This window comes from Neomonachus schauinslandi, chromosome 13, assembly GCF_002201575.2.
Source record: "Neomonachus schauinslandi chromosome 13, ASM220157v2, whole genome shotgun sequence".
Lineage (NCBI taxonomy): Eukaryota > Metazoa > Chordata > Mammalia > Carnivora > Phocidae > Neomonachus > Neomonachus schauinslandi.
This window is the reverse complement of record NC_058415.1, coordinates 72,705,490-72,724,019: the sequence shown is the minus strand read 5'-3', so window position 1 is coordinate 72,724,019 and position 18,530 is coordinate 72,705,490. Positions and strand designations below refer to the sequence as shown.

The 18,530-nt window shown below is 39.3% G+C and overlaps 1 protein-coding gene across 1 annotated transcript in view; it reads right to left on the bottom strand.

Moving 5' to 3' along the window:
- HSDL2 (hydroxysteroid dehydrogenase like 2) overlaps positions 1-18,530 on the bottom strand; it is a 63,885-nt gene that overhangs the window by 30,680 nt on the left and 14,675 nt on the right. Inside the window, exons 3-6 of the mRNA XM_021691508.1 lie at positions 17,944-18,042; positions 13,706-13,820; positions 5,682-5,785; positions 4,893-4,991 (exon numbers count right to left, since the gene is read on the bottom strand). Of these exons, the coding sequence (XP_021547183.1) occupies positions 4,893-4,991; positions 5,682-5,785; positions 13,706-13,820; positions 17,944-18,042 (417 nt within the window). The remainder of the gene's footprint in view (positions 1-4,892; positions 4,992-5,681; positions 5,786-13,705; positions 13,821-17,943; positions 18,043-18,530) is intronic.

Genomic DNA, 18,530 nt, shown 5'->3' with positions numbered 1-18,530 from the left:
AGACAGATCCTTTAAAAAATTCAAGTATCATCACGTCCCTCCTCTGCTCAAAACCCTGCCAAAGGGGTGCCTGGGTGACTCAGTCGGTGAAACATCTAATTCTTGATTTTGGCTCAGATACTGATCTCAGGGTTATGAGATCCAGCCTCACATCGGGCTCCGTGCTGGGTGTGGAATCTTCAGAGTCTCTCTTCCCTCTCCCTCTGCCCCTACCCGCTTCTGCGTATGTGTACACACACTCTAAATAAATAAAATCTTTAAAACAAAATCAAAACAAAACCCTGCAAAAGCTCCCCATTTCACTAAGAATAAAAACCCAAGTCTTGGCAAGGACCTACAACATCTGCTCCCCATTTCCTTATGGGCATCATCTCATTTTCTGCTATTCTCCCCTCACTCCAGCCACGTTGGCCTTCTCCCTGCTCTTTCATCATGCCATGCATGCTCACCTCTTAGGACCTTTCCCCTGGCTATTTCCTCTGCCTTCAATGCTTCCCTCACATACCCTGTAGCTAACACATCACCAAGGCTAACTCCAGCACCCCCTTCAAGTCCATGCTCAAATGTCACCTTCTCAAAAAGGCCAAACCTTTCTTTCTACTCTTTTTAAAACTGCAATCTAGGGGTGACTGGGTGGCTCAGTTGGTTACGCATAGACTCTTGATTTCAGCTCAGGTCATGATCTCAGGGTCATGAGATCAAGCCCCGTGTTGGGTTCCACGCTCAGTAGGGAGTCTGCTTAAGAGTCTCTCTCTCCAGGGTTCCTGGGTGGCTCAGTCCGTTAAGCGTCTGCCTTCAGGTTAGGTCATGATCCCAGGGTTCTGGGATCGAGCCCCCACATCAGGCTCTCTGCTCAGCGGGGAGCCTGCTTCTCCTTCTCCCTCTGCCTGGCCCCTCCCTCTCTCTGTGTCAAATAAATAAATAAATCTTTTTTTTTTTTTTTAAGGATTTTATTTATTTATTTGAGACAGAGAGAATGAGAGAGAGAGAGCACATGAGAGGGGGGAGGGTCAGAGGGAGAAGCAGGCTCCCTGCCGAGCAGGGAGCCCGATGTGGGACTCGATCCCGGGACTCCAGGATCATGACCTGAGCCGAAGGCAGTCGCTTAACCAACTGAGCCACCCAGGCGCCCTAAATAAATAAATCTTAAAAAAAAAAAAATTCTCTCCCTCTCCCTCTGCTCCTCCCCATTGCTTGCTCATGTGTTCCACGTGTTCTCTCTCTCAAATAAATAAATCTTAAAAAATAAAATAAAATTGTAATCTATCTTTCCAGTCCCTGAGACTCCCAATCCCCCTTACTTTGTTCTATTTTTTTCTATAGCATTATCACCTTCTAGATACTTTACTATTCATTATGTTAACTGTCTACTGTATCTCTCCCAATGAAACTGTAAGTTCCAAAAGGACAGAGCTTCATGCCTGTTTTGTTCTCTGATGCATATTAAGCTACTAGAGCTGAACTTGGCACATAAAAGGTGTCAAATAATTATCTATTTTATGAATAAAATCTTTAATTCTTAGAGTCATTCTAGGCTTTTTCTAACTTTGTTACCCCAGGATCCCAAAGACCTAAAGGTTAGGGGAGCGGAGGTGAGAAGGGAAGGACAAAATGCAGATGATGGTAACCACCCTGAAGAGTAAACTCTAAGGGTAAGATCTACATCCTATTCATCTTAGTACCCCTTAATCCCTTGTACACAGATAGACACTTAATAAATTATCTGTGGATGCATAATAAATAAATAGTACAGAGAACTCTGCCTGGCATATAAAAATGTTTGGAAAATGAATGAATAGAAAATGACAAGTAACATAACAGAGGTATAAAAAAGGGAAAATACTATGTTAGGACTTCATTTTCTGGGAGACCTGCCTTTCAAACTAACTTCCTGACTCTATCTACCAACAACAGCAATGATTGAAGTGGGAAGAGGAGGAGGCTGAGAACGGATGAGAGAAGGAAAGGAAGTTGAAGAAGAAAGGCACAGTCAAGTGTGAGCTTTTAAAGTTTTTAACTGTGATCCATAATCAGTAACACTTTTTACCGAATGACTAAGAATACATACTACCTACATATACACACACTCACAACTACATTTGTATTCATTTATATGTGAAACCAATATTGACAATCTGCAATACTCCCTACTATTTTCTATCTCATTCCATTAGAAATAAAACAACAAAATTCTGGCTGCTACCTTCTAACTCAATTTCACAATCCACAAAATTGATTTCATGACTCACCAATGAGTCTTGACATGCAGTTTGAAAAACACTACAGAAGCACTTTTTCACTTTGATCTTTTGCCCCACTGCAAAGAATATCATTCTCCAGAAAATCTTAGAAGAACTGTGTCTGCTACAGAAACATAAGGAAAAATGAAGAAGCAATAAAACATGGTTCCGATCCCACAGTGGGCCATGGAAGAAAGGAATCTTGGTCAAATAGCAGAAGAAAGGAATTTTTAAGAATTGATTCTTTGAGGGGCGCTTGGGTGGCTCAGTCGTTAAGCGTCTCAGGTCATGATCCCAGGGTCCTGGGATCGAGCCCCGCATCGGGCTCCTTGCTCCGCGGGGAAGCCTACTTCTTCCTCTCCCATTCCCCCTGCTTGTGTTCCTGCTCTCACTATTTCTCTCTCTGTCAAATAAATAAATAAAATCTTAAAAAAAAAAAATGATCCTTTGAGCCCTTAGAAGAAAACAAAGGTGGTGACTACAGAGGTGGTTGCAACAGCTAAATTCTCCTAAAAGTTCCACTAGCAACATGCCCCTGTGCTCCATACATTCTCACCCATAGCCTCCCATTTCCCCCACATTAATACCATAGGTCATTGGCCCTTTCACTTCTGCTTGGAGCAGATAAAATCCCTTCACCCAGCAGACAGCAGATGGGAACAAAGATAAAAAGAAATCCCTCAAATGTCCCTAAACTAGAACTCTGGGTTAGTTTCACACTCTTGTATGTGGCATTTCAGTTCAAGAGTACCCCTAGAGCTATAATACTTTGCAAAAATGCTGGATTAAATGTGTTTTCATGGCCAATTCTTACCAACCTCGTCATCCATCATGCCCTGCATGATGTCTCCACATAATAACTGTCCAACAGATATTTGTCGACCAATAAATGAACAAAATAATTCCAGAAAGAAGAATAGGAATAAACAATAGAAAGGTCCTTAGACAAGAAAGAAACATGTTAAAAGACACAACGGGGAGAAATCAGGAAAATCCAGAATGTTGGAAACTCTATAAATGACCTGGTTTATCGGAGCGCCTGGGTGGCTCAGTCGTTAAGCGTCTGCCTTCAGCTCAGATCATGATCCCAGGGTCCTGGGATCGAGCCCCACATCGGGCTCCCTGCTCGGCGGGAAGCCTGCTTCTCCCTCTCCCACTCCCCCTGCTTGTGTTCCCTCTCTTGCTGTGTGTCTCTCTCTGTCAAATAAATAAAATCTTTAAAAAAAAAAAAAGACCTCGTTTTTCAAGAAATCAGTGGCAAGGAAAAAAAAATTAAAAGTGTTAACTACTATACATGAAAAACATATCACACAAATATAATGTGTGAAACTTGTTTATATCCTGATTTGAATAAACCAACTGCGGAGAAAGTATTTGAGACACATGGAAAGAGCTAGAGAGTATAATGCTTAGCAAAATAAGTCAGTCAAAGAAAGACAAATACCATATGATCTCACTCATATGTGGAATTTAAGAAACAAAACAAATGAGCAAAAGAATAAAAAAAAAAAGAGACAAACCAAGAAACAGACTCTTATTTGACAGAGAGTGAGAGGGAAAGAGCACAAGCAGGGGAAGGGGCAAAGGGAGAGGGAGAAGCAGGCTCCCTGCTGAGCTCGATCCCAGGACCCTGAGATCATGATCCAAGCCAAAGGCAGAGGCTTAACCGACTGAGCCACCCAGGCACCCAAGAAACAGACTCTTGAGTACAGAGAACAAACTGACAGTTACTAAAGGGGAGGTGGGTGGAGGGATGGGTGAAATCGGTGAAGGGGATTAAGTGTACACTTATCTGGATGAGCACTGAGTAACATAGAGAATTGTTTAGTCACTGTATTGCACACCTGAAATTAATACAGCAATGAATGTTAACTATACTGGAATTAAAATAAAAAATTTAATTTAAATAAAAAAGGTAGGTAGTTGTCTATAATTTTAATATCCAGAAGCACTTCTATACCCTAGCCCCAAACAGAAAATATAATTTTTAAAAAACATACCATCTAGTATTGTGGCTGCCCCAAGATGAGACTATTAGAATACTTTTCCTTCCCCAATCTTCCCATGCTCCTATAAGCCCTTCAGAATTCAATTACTTCCATATTTCACCCTTCCCCAACTTCTAAGTTTTAAAAAGAGAGTTTAGGGGTGCCTGGGTGTTACAGTCGGTTGAATGTCTGATTCTTGATTTTGGCTCAGGTCACGATCTCAGGGTCATGAGACCAAGCCCCAAGTCTCTCTCTCTCCTGCTCCCTCTCCCTCTGCCCCCCAACCACCCCTGCCCGCTCGTGCAGGCTGGCTCTCATGCGCATGCTCGCCCTCTCTCTTAAAAAAAAAAAAAGTTTGGGCGCCTGGGTGGCTCAGTTGGTTAAGCGACTGCCTTCGGCTCAGGTCATGATCCTGGAGTCCCGGGATCGAGTCCCGCATCGGGCTCCCTGCTCGGCAGGGAGTCTGCTTCTCCCTCTAACCCTCCCCCCCTCATGTGCTCTCTCTCATTCTCTCTCTCTCAAATAAATAAATAAAATCTTTAAAAAAAAAAAAAAGTTTAACTTGTTTCCCACCTCAACCTACCTACCCAAGATGTATCTCAAAAGTGTCAAGGACAATAAATGAGAATCCAATAACTGGATTTTTTTTTTTTTAAATACATACCTGTTTTAGGCCATAATGCATTGACTGCAATTTCACCCTTAAATTCTTCTGCCATTCCAAGCACACACATAGACATACCATACTTAGCAATGGTATAAGCTGAAAGAAACCACAAAGAATAGTGCTTAATTAACAAACAACTTTGTGAGTATAAATAACCACTTTCTATGGCTATACTGCTAGTAAAACAAGAACAAAAAGTTGGAGATTTGCTAACCTAGTCAATTAAAACAGAACTTCTTTCAGTTTTGCCCTGTGGCTTTCTATTCTAATTACCTGTCCAAATTTTAGTGAATTATGTACAAAGGAGGAGTAAGTACCTGATGTAACTATTTTAAAGGAGGTACCTCTACATAAATCTTGTAATTTAATGCATACTCACCTCAAATCTTAGTTCGCTGTGAAAGGAAAAGTACTTCATAGTTTCTAACCAACTTCACTGAAGACTAAGTTATATACAATAAAACACACCCATTGAGACTTGAGGGAGCTTTCTGGAATGATGGAAATCCATATCTTGATTTGGCTATTGGTTATACAGATGTATACATTTGTCAAAACTCTTCAAACTGAACCATTAAGATCTGTGCATTTTACTGAATGTAAATTATACCTCAATGTTTTAAATTACAGATAAAAGTTTAAGAATCTAGTTTCCAAAGTGCTATTGATTCTACATAGAAAATTTAATGTTGAATATTATGTAAAAATTGTGATTACACCATAGAAACACTGATTTAATACAAAACAAATTAACCAAACAAACCATTCCCTCAACCTACCACCTACCACAGTGCTGTTTGAACCACAATGGATTTAGGTTCAGTGGTGGGCTGAGATTGAGGATATGAGCAATTTTACTCTTTTTCAGATAAGGAATACATGCTTTAGATCTGAAAGCAAAAGAAAACACATCAAGTTAATAGCTTTCTAACAACTTCCCCACTTCTCAAAATTATTTTATTTTTTTATTTTTATTTTTATTTTTAAATGTTTTTATTTTTATTTATTCATGAAAGTCAGAGAGAGAGAGAGAGGCAGAGGCAGAGGGAGAAGCAGGCTCCCCGCCTAGCAGGGAGCCCGATGCGGGACTCGATCCCAGGACCCTGGGATCATGACCTGAGCCGAAGGCAGACGCTCAACCATCTGAGCCACCCAGGCACCCCTTATTTTTTTATTTTTAAAGATTTTATTTATTTGAGAGAGAGAGAACGTGCACGAGAGCAGAGGGGCAGAGGGAGAAAGAGAATCTCAAGCAGACTCTCTGCTGAGCACAGAGCCTGATGCAGGGCTCGATCTTACAATCATGAGATCATGACCTGAGCCAAAATCAAGAGTTGGACGCTTAACCCAGTGAGCCACCCAGGTGTCCCTAAAATTATATTTTAAAGTACTTCTACAAAGCAACTAAACTTGGTCAGAAATATGTAGGGTACTTTTGTTTGTGTTTACTTTTTTAAAATGAAGGTAGGAAAAGCAATTAATTTTCATTTTTTGAAACTTTGCTTAACAGCCTGACAAAATGATCTGCTTGATGAAAATATCAAATCCTTGGCACATTAGCCTTAAATCCAACTGAAGCTATCCTCAACTACATCCTTTCAATTCTTCCCACCCAACACACACACACACACAAACACGCATAATTTTCAGCAAGTTAATGTCCTTGCCAGGCAGCACTACACTACGGTAAAGAATATGGTGCTCAAGCCAGACACACCGGGGTTCAAATCCTTTTTCTTCCCCTTCATTGTGTGATCTTAGGCAAAATATATTCTCAGTTTTCTCATTTGTAAGTATTGGTAATACCTGCTACCATCTAGGACTGACCCAGGTATTAAAATGAGATGATAAATATGCAACACTTTGAACAGTGCATATGTCAAACATGAAATAAACAACCACTATTATTAGTATTATGTATGCTGATTTATTTCATCTTAGTAGGTGTGGTATTCCTACTATGCTGGAACTGTAATTTAATAACATAACTCCCAATACATTCCCAAATTTAATTTGCACCAATATGCAATGCAGTATGCCTTTGAGAGGAATATTTAGTTTTTATATGTTTTTTTAAAAACTGTCCAAAAAGGTAGGCAATTCATTTTTTTTAAAACTCAGGTTCAATATTTTTAATTTATTAATGATTAAGCTACACTGTGTTATTAAGCTATAACATACACGTAGCTTAAAGCTGTATAGCTTTTAGTTTTATTTTACATTCAATAATTTCTAGGACTTTGAACTAGTTAATTCTTTTCAGTTTTTTTTATTAACTAATGTACGACATTCTTATTACCATCTGCAACGTCTTTTCAGGTCTAGAAACCAAATATAATCAATATCACTAAAGGGTTTTATACATATTGTTTTTCCTTTCCAAAAGTGCTTCACTTTCATGGGGGTGAGTTGGGGAGGGGCAAACAATATTACAGCTGATATTCATTAAAACAATGAAGCTGCACCTCAAAATCTGAACAGGAAAAACCAAATCTATTCCAGGCAATAAGACCATGACTACATTTTACATCCAAGAAAAGAGCTTATTTCATTTACATTATAAACATGAGCTTCTCCTTTGATCTATTAGATAAAACCTTTCCACCTGCACTTTGCTTGCCTGGCCCTCAGCTTTACTAATCCCAAATCAGCTGCATTTTTAACAGCAACATGCTCAATCTTCTTTGTTAAAGACTATTAGCACCACACTTAAATACTAATACTTCCAGCTTAATAAAATAGTTAAGCTTACTGAAAACTTACTGTGTGCTAGGCACTGCCCTTATTACTCTTACATGAATTATGTTATTTAATTAGGGTTACAAGCTCAAATGCCTATGGGGCATTTGAGCAAATGAATAAAGTGAGCTGTGTATAGGAAAGAAAAATTAACTGTTCAGAAATGCAATTAAACTTTACTACTGAATTTCTATAAGCATTACACTGGAGATTACATATTTAAAACTTTTATTAAAAATACAAATTAAGGGGGCGCCTGGGTGGCTCAGTTGGTTAAGCGACTGCCTTCGGCTCAGGTCATGATCCTGGAGTCCCTGGATCGAGTCCCACATCGGGCTCCCTGCTCAGCAGGGAGTCTGCTTCTCCCTCTGACCCTCCCCCCCTCATGCTCTTTCTATCTCATTCTCCCTCTCAAATAAATAAATAAAAATTTTAAATAAAATAAAATAAAATAAAAATACAAATTAAGGATTTGCCTTCTACCTCATCTCTGCCTTCCAACCCTATTTCTGTAAACCTGTGATACAAGTCACAGGCCATGGGGCCCTGGGTGCCAGGGATCAGGAAACAGCTCTAGATCCTTGCTGAAACCTCCAAACAGGTCAATTCTTTGGGCCTTGTCCCCATTCTCTCCCTGACGATATTTCTCAGACTTGCCTGAGGAAACAATCTATACTTTCCTTCCATGAATAAATGAGCATCACTAAATAAAAAATAAAATTAAAATTAAAATGGAAGTGTTTCATTATCAATTTTCTCTTTTATAACTTATAACTTCCACAGAGGGCCAAAAACCTGACACCTGTTCTTTGGTCCAAAGGTCAATATCGGGTCTTTCATTTGGCATTGCAATATGGCTTTAACTGGGAAAAATATTTAGTATTGTTTTAAAAATAGCTGTCCCCCCCCCCAAAAATAAAAAAATAAATAGCTGTTCCAGGGGCACCTAGCTGGCTCAGTCAGTAGAGCATGTGACTCTTGATCTTCAGGGTCATGAGTCCAAGCCCCACGTTGGGCATGGAGCCTACTTTAAAAAAGTAAATAAAATAAACTAAAGTAAAATAAAATAATACCTGTCCCTAAATGTAGGAACTTTCAAAAATGAATAGAATCTTTGCTTTAAAAAAGGGTTTTTATTTTAGTGTATCTCTTCCTGAGATATTTGTAGATCTGCTATTCCAATGTACTCATATTTAGTTTTTAGTACATTAGTGCCCTATGGCTCATATGTTCCATCTGTAGTTCTCCAACTACACAAGTAGTATTCATTGAGAAAGGTACCTGAACAAGGTTAGTTCATTTTCTCAGTTTGAAATCAGGTTTTTGCTTTGTTTTGAACTGAACCTTCAAATCTATAATTGCAGGAACGTAGTTTAAGCCATCAGTTTCATTTTTGGAAAATGATCATGGTATAGGAAAGGGGCCAGGTTGTTCTTGCCAAATGGGTTTTCCAAAGACATAATTTCACAAGGAATGAGCAATGAGAGTCAGACATTTGTGTTTACGTTAGTCATAATGTCGACTAATAAAGTCAAGTCTTTGATCCAGTCTTTGTATGGGAATTGAGCTGGGAACTCTCTCATGGGTGGCAAAAAACAGTTGATTTCTTTCCAATTAAAACCAAAATCTCGGGGCCCCTGGGTGGCTTAGTCGGTTAAGCGTCTGCCTTCGGCTCAGGTCATGATCTCGGGGTTCAGGGATCCAGCCCCGCACTGGGCTCCCTGCTCAGTGGGGAGTCTGCTTCTCCCTCTCCCTCTGCCCCTATTCATTCTCTCTCTCTCTCTCTCTCTCACACACACACACACACTCACTCTCTCAAATAAATAAATAAAATCTTAAAAAACAAACAAAATCTCTTCAACAATACACCATAGCCACATAATCTTTTCACAGAGGAGACTATCATGTTTGTAGTCCACATTTGTAAAGCACATAACTGTGGTTTAAACCATAGAAGTGTGTTTAGGGGCGCCTGGGTGGCTCAGTTGGTTAAGCGACTGCCTTCGGCTCAGGTCACGATCCTGGAGTCCCGGGATGGAGTCCCGCATCGGGCTCCCTGCTTGGCAGGGAGCCTGCTTCTCCCTCTGACCCTCCCCCATCTCATGTGCTCTCTCATTCTCTCTCTCTCAAATAAATAAATAAAATCTTAAAAAAAAAAAAAAAGAAGTGTGTTTAGTTCTTAAAGTTCGTAACACAGTGCATCTTTAACTTTTTAGCAAGAGCAACTCCTAATGAACAATACGATGAACAAAATTATTTTCTGCAACTCTGTGAAACATTTCTACATTAGTTTAATAAGTTTAAAGCTAACACTGACCATTCATTACAGCTTAAAGTTAACCCCGACCATTGCAACAGCACTGTCCACAGTTACGGTTATTACAATTTTGACAAATCTATATTAAACTTCCTAAGATGTTTCTCAACACTTAACAAGTCACTTTCATGTTCATGTCATGGGTACCAGTCTAAAAGTTTTTTAATCACTTCAGAATTCTCCTGACACCTTAAGTAAATAAAACTTGGTGAGTAGAATATTTATATCCTTGGCTTCATCACCTACAATTGAAACTGCCACAAATGATTTAACTTTTCACAAATCGTGTCCTTCTAAGCCTTAATTCAACATGCTGAGCAACAGTATTCCTGCTTAGGTTTATATTTTTAAATGCTTGTTTAAATGAGTGTTTATATTTAATCAAAATTCTTTCACAAGTTACCATCTGTAAAAGATTTTGAGGCCCAGATAATTTCTTCATGTAACACATGACTGCAACACAGAGCAGCACTGCTTGTTTTATTTGAAAATAAACACAAATCCTATTGAAGTGTTAGTCCTTTTTCACCACAGTCTTTTCTGTATGTTTGCCATAGTTCTTACCATGGTTTGACTCACTGTGGTTTCCATTCAATTGAGATGTACTTTACATACTGAATTTATAGAAATACGCCCCACATCTATAAAGAAGTAGGCTCTCACTCATTTTACTTGAACATATGGCTCTCTTGGCATATGTCTCATTCTCCCACTTCAGACAGACACATGGGTATGAGAAATATTTTACTTCCCTCTTTAAGAAAAATAGCAGGGCAAGCACACAACAAGATAAAAATGGCAACCTTTTAGCCTGTCCTCAGTTTCAGGTGTCTATGAATCACACTGTAATGTAACAAAAGGCCATAGCTAATGTCTCTAATGAGGCAGTTAACACTCTGCCACTCAGCTACAGCAGCTAACTGTTGCCATATGGGTATGCTGTGACCAGATTTTCCAATTTCAAGAAAAGCCAGAAATCTGGATTTTTGTGTAAATCTGATCTTTTTCATATGGGTAACTAATAAAATTCTGAGCTAATAAAGGAGCTAATAAAAACATTGTTTTACACTGTCAGGGACCAGTTTTGTAGACCCAACAAAATGTATCTCTAAGAGAAAAGTTCCAGATTAACAACAAATTTTACATTTAACTCTCATGACCAATCCTACGACATACTTCACATCCTTATTTTACAAATAAGGAAAGAGAATCTGCAAGAAGTTACTTGCACAAAGTCATGAGATAGCACATCCTCAAAGGAGTCTAACTCCAAAGCCCAAGGTCCTAATTGGTCTTAACCGATTTTATGTATAACCGTACGGCAGATACATATAAGATGCATGTGAGGTGATAAACAAGTTCTATGCTAGCTTTCCTTACCTCCACATGAAAAAGTGATAGAACCTTGGAACCAGAAAAGACCCCGCATAGCCAGAGGAATGTTGAAAAAGAAAAGCAAAACTGGCGGCATCACAATTCCAGACTTCCAGCTCTATTACAAAGCTGTCATCATCAAGACAGTATGGTACTGGCACAAAAACAGGCACATAGATCAATGGAACAGAATAGAGAGCCCAGAAATGGACCCTCAACTCTATGATCAACTCATCTTCGACAAAGCAGGAAAGAAAGTCCAATGGAACAAAGACAGTCTCTTCAACAAATGGTGTTGGGAAAATTGGATGGCCACATGCAGAAGAATGAAACTGGACCATTTCCTTACACCACACACAAAAATAGACTCCAAATGGTTGAAAGACCTCAATGTGAGACAGGAGTCCATCAAAATCCTAAAGGAGAACACAGGCAGCAACCTCTTCGACCTCAGCCGCAGCAACTTCTTCCTAGAAACATCGCCAAAGGCAAGGGAAGCAAGGGCAAAAATGAACTATTGGGACTTCATCAAGATAAAAAGCTTTTGCAAAGCAAAGGAAACAGTCAACAAAACCGAAAGACAACTGACAGAATGGGAGAAGATATTTGCAAATGACTTATCAGATAAAGGGCTAGTATCCAAAATCTATAAAGAACTCATCAAACTCAACACCCAAAGAACAAAGAATCCAATCCAGAAATGGGCAGAAGACATGAACAGACATTTCTGCAAAGAAGACATCCAAATGGCCAACAGACATATGAAAAAGTGCTCAATATCGCTCGGCATCAGGGAAATCCAAATCAAAACCTCAATGAGATACCACCTCACACCAGTCAGAATGGCTAAAATTAACAAGTCAGGAAACGACAGATGTTGGCGGGGATGTGGAGAAAGGGGGAACCCTCCTATACTGTTGGTGGGAATGCAAGCTGGTGCAGCCACTCTGGAAAACAGTATGGAGGTTCCTCAAAAAGTTGAAAATAGAGCTACCATATGATCCAGCAATTGCACTACTGGGTATTTACCCCAAAGATACAAAAGTAGGGATCCGAAAGGGTACGTGCACCCCGATGTTTATAGCAGCAATGTCCACAATAGCCAAACTGTGGAAAGAGCCAAGATGTCTATCGACAGATGAATGGATAAAGAAGATGTGGTATATATCTACAATGGAATATTATGCAGCCATCAAAAGGAATGAGATCTTGCCATTTGCAACGATGTGGATGGAACTGGAGGGTATTATGCTGAGCGAAATAAGTCAAACAGAGAAAGACATGTATCATATGACCTCACTAATATGAGGAATTCTTGATCTCAGGAAACAAACTGAGGGTTGCTGGAGTTGGGGGTGGGGGGGGAGGGATGGGGTGACTGGGTGATGGACACTGGGGAGGGTATGTGCTCTGGTAAGCGCTGTGAATTGTGCAAGACTGTTGAATCTCAGATCTGTACCTCTGAAACAAATAATGCAATATATGTTAAGAAAGAAAAAAAAGAAGAAGAAGAAGAATGTAGCAGGAGGGGAAGAATGAAGGGGGGTAAATCGGAGGGATAGACGAAGCATGAGAGATGATGGACTCTGAAAAACAAACTGAGGGTTCTAGAGGGGAGGGGGGTGGGAGGATGGGTTAGCCTGGTAATGCGTACTGAGGAGGGCACGTTCTGCATGGAGCACTGGGTGTTATGCACAAACAATGAATCATGGAACACTACATCTAAAACTAATGATGTAATGTATGGGGATTAACATAACAATAAAAAAAGAAAAAGAAAAAGTGATAGAACCTGAGGGTAAATAAACAGATAAAAAATGGACAAACAAGAGTGGACTGTCTGACTGATCCAGAACAGATCACGACTACATTTGGTTTCATTCTGTATTCTGTATTCCCCCTGATATTCCCCAAGATAGCATTAACCTTTTGTTACATTAAAATGTGATTCATAGACACCTGAAACTAATATAACACTTAGGTTAACTATATACTGGAATTAAAATTAAAAACTTAATAAAAATGGGGAAAAAATGTGATTCATAATAAGCTTCCTATGATTTACATAACTATAGCCAGTGTTTTTCAGAGAAAGGAAAGACTTGCTGATTTGAATAATCAGAAGAATTGGCATGCATGTATATATTTATTCATTCAAATGTCTGAAAATGCTGGAGCTATACTTTAGACTTTATTAGATTTACAGAGAAAAGGAGCTCTGAATAAAACTATTTAAAATACTATTTATTGACTTGGAGCATTTTAGGCCTTTGTAACAACTTAGTAGGTTTTAAACTGTATTGCTAATCTGGTTCAAATCTGTTTACAACTAGTTCTCTGAGAACACATTGCAAGGTTCTCCCCAACCACTGTAACTTACGTCAGAAAGGTGCCTCTGGTGTTGACATTCATCATCAAATCCATTCTCTTTGTAGGTGTTTCCAATGTGTTGGTCAAGCTAATGGCACTGGCATTATTCACCAAAATATCAATTCCTGTTTTCAAATAATCAACTTCCCATTAATGTAATTTGAACTTTATAACAAAAAGAAATAAAAACATTTAGTGTATATAGTTGAACCCTAAGTTGGTTCACAAATACTTCTTTTAGGTAACATGACTGACGATATACCAATGCAAGACTCGACAGCTGTGTCAAAACACCCAAATGATTTTCACTGGCACAATGGAGAAAGCCAATTGCCAGAGCTCCACGTGAAACTACAAGGAGGCTTAGTCCTCAGTGGTTTGTAGCTTCATTCCTATTTGTTCTCTTACCTCCCAGTCTTCCCTCCTTGTCTCCAAGAACATTAGGTTAACTTCCTTAAAGTTTTCCCTTCTCTCTAGCATCTTTCCAAGGCCCTCCTTCCAAGCTCACTAGTCTCCCTCCTAAGACCCTCACTTTATTTATTTATTTATTTATTTATTTATTTTTAAAGATTTTATTTATTTATTTGACAGAGACAGAGATAGCGAGAGCAGGAACACAAGCAGCGGGAGTGGGAGAGGGAGAGCAGGCTTCCCGCCGAGGAGGGAACCCGATGCGGGACTCGATCCCAGGACCCTGGGATCATGACCTGAGCCGAAGGCAGACGCTTAACGACTGAGCCACCCAGGCGCCCTAAGACCCTCACTTTAATAAAAGAGGTCCTTCCTGGTCTTGGGAACCGGGGAAAGAGAAAAGACCTAGAGTGAATTTTCAATTCTAGGCAAATCATCAAAGTATACCAAGTTTGTTTCAGTAATTCATACACAAAATTAATCTAGAATAATGATTATTTATGCACATTCTGTCCAGTCCCTCTATATGTAACATATCTTGTTTACAAGCTTAGTTATAAGTTGTAGTTACAAGTTTAGTTAAGTAATGTTAAATGAAAATAGTAAAATACAAAAGTATCTTAAACACTTCTCTGGTTCTACATGATTCAAAATTCTTTTTAAAGGGTACTTAATATTCAGTTAATTAGAACCATCACAACTTCTACTATTGCTGGCTTAGACTGTTGCAATAGACATTTTTTGTTACCCTCTTTACTATGCCCCTCTCTCACAATATGTGGATAAGGGCTTAAATAAGGCTATTATACTCTCTAAAACATTTTAGTCATAAGCACCCTTTCTTCATATATAGCAGTATAAGATCTTGATCACATCCTCATTCTTCAGTTTCTATATTCTTTTGTATAAACTCTGTGTTAATAGTGTTTTCTTAAAATGTGTCCTTAGGATAACTTTGGATTCAACTATATTACATTTTATAGCTTCATTATAACAAAACTGAACTCAAGTAAGTCATCCATATATCTGAGACAAGTTCTAGATCCTGTGACTACCAACCTTCTAGGATGAACATAATGATGGTTGCCTTCACAAGTAGCAAAGACCTGTGAAAAGAATTTTTAAATCTAGGGCATACTTGTCAATCCACAAACCTATGAGCTACTCAGCCACATCACTGAAAGATAATCAGCGAGTGGCTATGCTACATAAGGTACTCTGCTAGGGCCTATGAGGCAAGAAAAAGGATACTCACTAAAGAAGAAGCCAGGTGGAAGCAAAGCGAATTGAATGAAGGTCTGAGTGAGATGCTGGGCTGATGGGTATATACACCACCCTGTGTAGAATCACCCTCTTCAGAGAGATGAAGCTAGTGAGGGTTGATCCAATCAATAGATTCCTTAAGCAAATTCAGACTTTATTGACTTCATCTCTCTCACTTTGTGACAACAAGTGACAAGTATGTTAGCAGAGCAAACATCTGGGCCCAAAAGCAAAGAAAGTAGATGAGAAATGAGGATATACTGACATGGTAAATTATGGTTGACTTGCCAGTGATAAAAAAAAAATAGCTCCAATTAAGAGGTAGGTTAAAATTTCAAACTCAGATGGGCCAAATTAAAATGGATCAGGGAATAATAGTGAAAAATAATGCACAAGCAGGTGTGTGTGTGTGTGTGTGTGTGTGTATACATACATATATATATATACCTGCTGCAGAAAAAAAAAGTTAGCAGGAAAGAATGATTCTGTGGTTTACGAAATAGCATAATTTACTCAAGGCCTGGAAAACTCTGAAGGTGAGGGAAGGCAAGGTGATAGGGAGCACCCTGTGGCAGAGAACCCTGAGGGTACAGGTTTGAAAGCATTATCAACTGCTCAGGACTTTGTTAAAGACAATTCTCCAGCAGAGAGAAATATCAGGAAAAGGTAAAGTCTTCCCAAAAGGCAGAATTCAAAGGCCTATAGAATTCCAAAACAGACGGCCACAATAGTAGGAACCACAGTATGGAACTAAAACCAAACAAACAAAAAATAAAAGCTTGGCCTCTCTGTGGAAAAAGAGTACAGAGGGAAAGGAAAAAAAAAAAGGAGCAGCTTATGAATCATCTCTTATAAAGGAGGCATCTTAATAATTATGAGAGAGTGGCAGCTGAGTAGTTTAACAGAGTTCCCTCTTCATTGTGCAGTATTATGCCAGGAAAGCAGAAACTGATGGGTAAAAGTAAAGCAAAAAAAACTGAAATACATCAAAGTGGTTACTAAGGAGGAGGAAAGGAAATCTTAGGAAAGACTTCAAAATAGAGGTAACTCCACTGCCAATCTGTAAATTTATCAAGAAGATAAAAGTGTTTCAGATGCCTCTCTCAAATAAAGCAGGGGCAGGGCCTGGGTGGTGAAGTCCTTTGAGCATCCGACTTGGTTTTGGCTCAGTCTGATCTCAGGGTTATGAGATTGAGCCTGTGTCGGGCTGTGTGCTCAGCGCAGAGTCTGCTTCAGTTTCTCTCTCCCTCTTCCCCTGTCCCTCCTCACTGTGTCCACGCGAGCACAAGCTTTCTCTCTCACTCTCCAATAAATAAATCTTAAAAAAAAGTAGCAAAATATACTGGAAGATTTTTTTTCCCCTCAAAGGTATTGAAAACATATCCTCTTAATTGAAAATTAAACTCTGTGCTCCAGTCCTTTATAACATAGTGCTTGGCATTGAAGGTTATAAGCATAAGCCATGCTAATAATAAAATATTACCTTTCTTCCCATTGATCAATATCTTTCACATGTACATACATACAGTCTCTGGAATATTATGGGGGGAGCAGGGAAGCATGGTAACGGTTTGGGCAGGATTTGGACACGGCCAGGTGCCTTGCTATAATACCATCAAAGCTTTAGCTCAACCCCTAACACCTGCCTTCTAGGAGTTTATGAACTAATTGAGGAAAAAAAATACTAAGATCTAAAGTAGTACAACAGAGGCACCCGAGGGGCTCAGTTGGCTAAGTGTCCCACTCTTGATTTAGGCTCAGGTCATGATCTCAGGGTTGTGAGATCGAACTCGGTGTCAGGCTCCATGCTCGGTGGGGAGTCTACTTGAGATTCTCTCCCTCTGCTCTCCGCTGCTCTATCTCTAAAATAAAATACATCTTTAAAAAAAAAATAAAGTAGTACAAGGTAAGGATCAAAGGAATGTTTTGGAATTCAGAGAAAGAAAAATACACTTCTGATTAGTTGGCATGGTGAGGAAATTGGCTTCATGAGGAGATGAGATTTAACCACAGAAAGGTGGGATTTCAAAAGATACAGAGAAGGGAGGATTTCAGGTAGGACTGGAGATGGAGAGGTGGGCACTGGAGAAGCCTCAGGATGGGGAGGAGAAAAAGTTAAGAGGCAAAAACGTCAAGGCAAGGATTTGGAAGTAAACTATTTGGGGAAGAATAAAGTGTTTATATAGGGGCATAGAAAAATGACGGAACCAAAAAAGTCTGTTGAGATCAGAATGTGAAATATCCTGAATGCCAGTAAGTTAGCTACACTTAATCCAATAAATATCAAAAGTCATCAAATGATGGCTACATCAATTGAGGAGAGGCAAGAGGATGCGATCTGGGAAACTAGTTAGATATATGTTATTGTCAAGGGCCTAACTTTATAGATGTGCTATATTATTCAAAATAACTTTTAATAATAAAAAAGTCATCAGATGGTTTTAAGCTGCATTTCTACATAAGTGAATACTCATATCTGGTTATACTCCAGAGACTCAGGAAATTTAAAAAAAAAAATTTTAATTCAAATTATAGTTACAATATTCAATAATTATTTCAGAATTAAGGCACTACCTCCAAATCGCTCCACTGCTTTCTCCACTGCATTACTGATCTGCTGTTCATCTCTCACATCAACAGTGCACGGCAAGGCCTTTCCTCCAGCTGCTTCAACTACAAAGGATGAACAAACAAAAAAGCACTGAGACATTCAAATACTAAACTTTTCATTCTGATATGAATCAAAAGAAATAAGTACCCTATTTTCAGAAAATCAATATAAATAACTATGTTCTTGGGGCGCCTGGGTGGCTCAGTTGGTTGGGCGACTGCCTTCAGCTCAGGTCATGATCCCAGGGTCCTGGGATCGAGTCCCGCATCGGGCTCCCTGCTCTGCGGGAAGCCTGCTTCTCCCTCTCCCACTCCCCCTGCTTGTGTTCCCTCTCTCGCTGTGTCTCTCTCTGTCAAATAAATAAATAAAATCTTAAAAAAAAAAAAAAATAACTATGTTCTTATAACTACTAGTGGCTCCACCCTACAGTAGGACAGACAAACCCATATCCAGCTTCCAAGTAAAGAGACCAACTCTATTAAAAAACAAAAAAAGTGTGGGGGGGAGCGGGGGAGGAGCGCCTGGGTGGCTCAGTCAGTCGGTTGAGCAT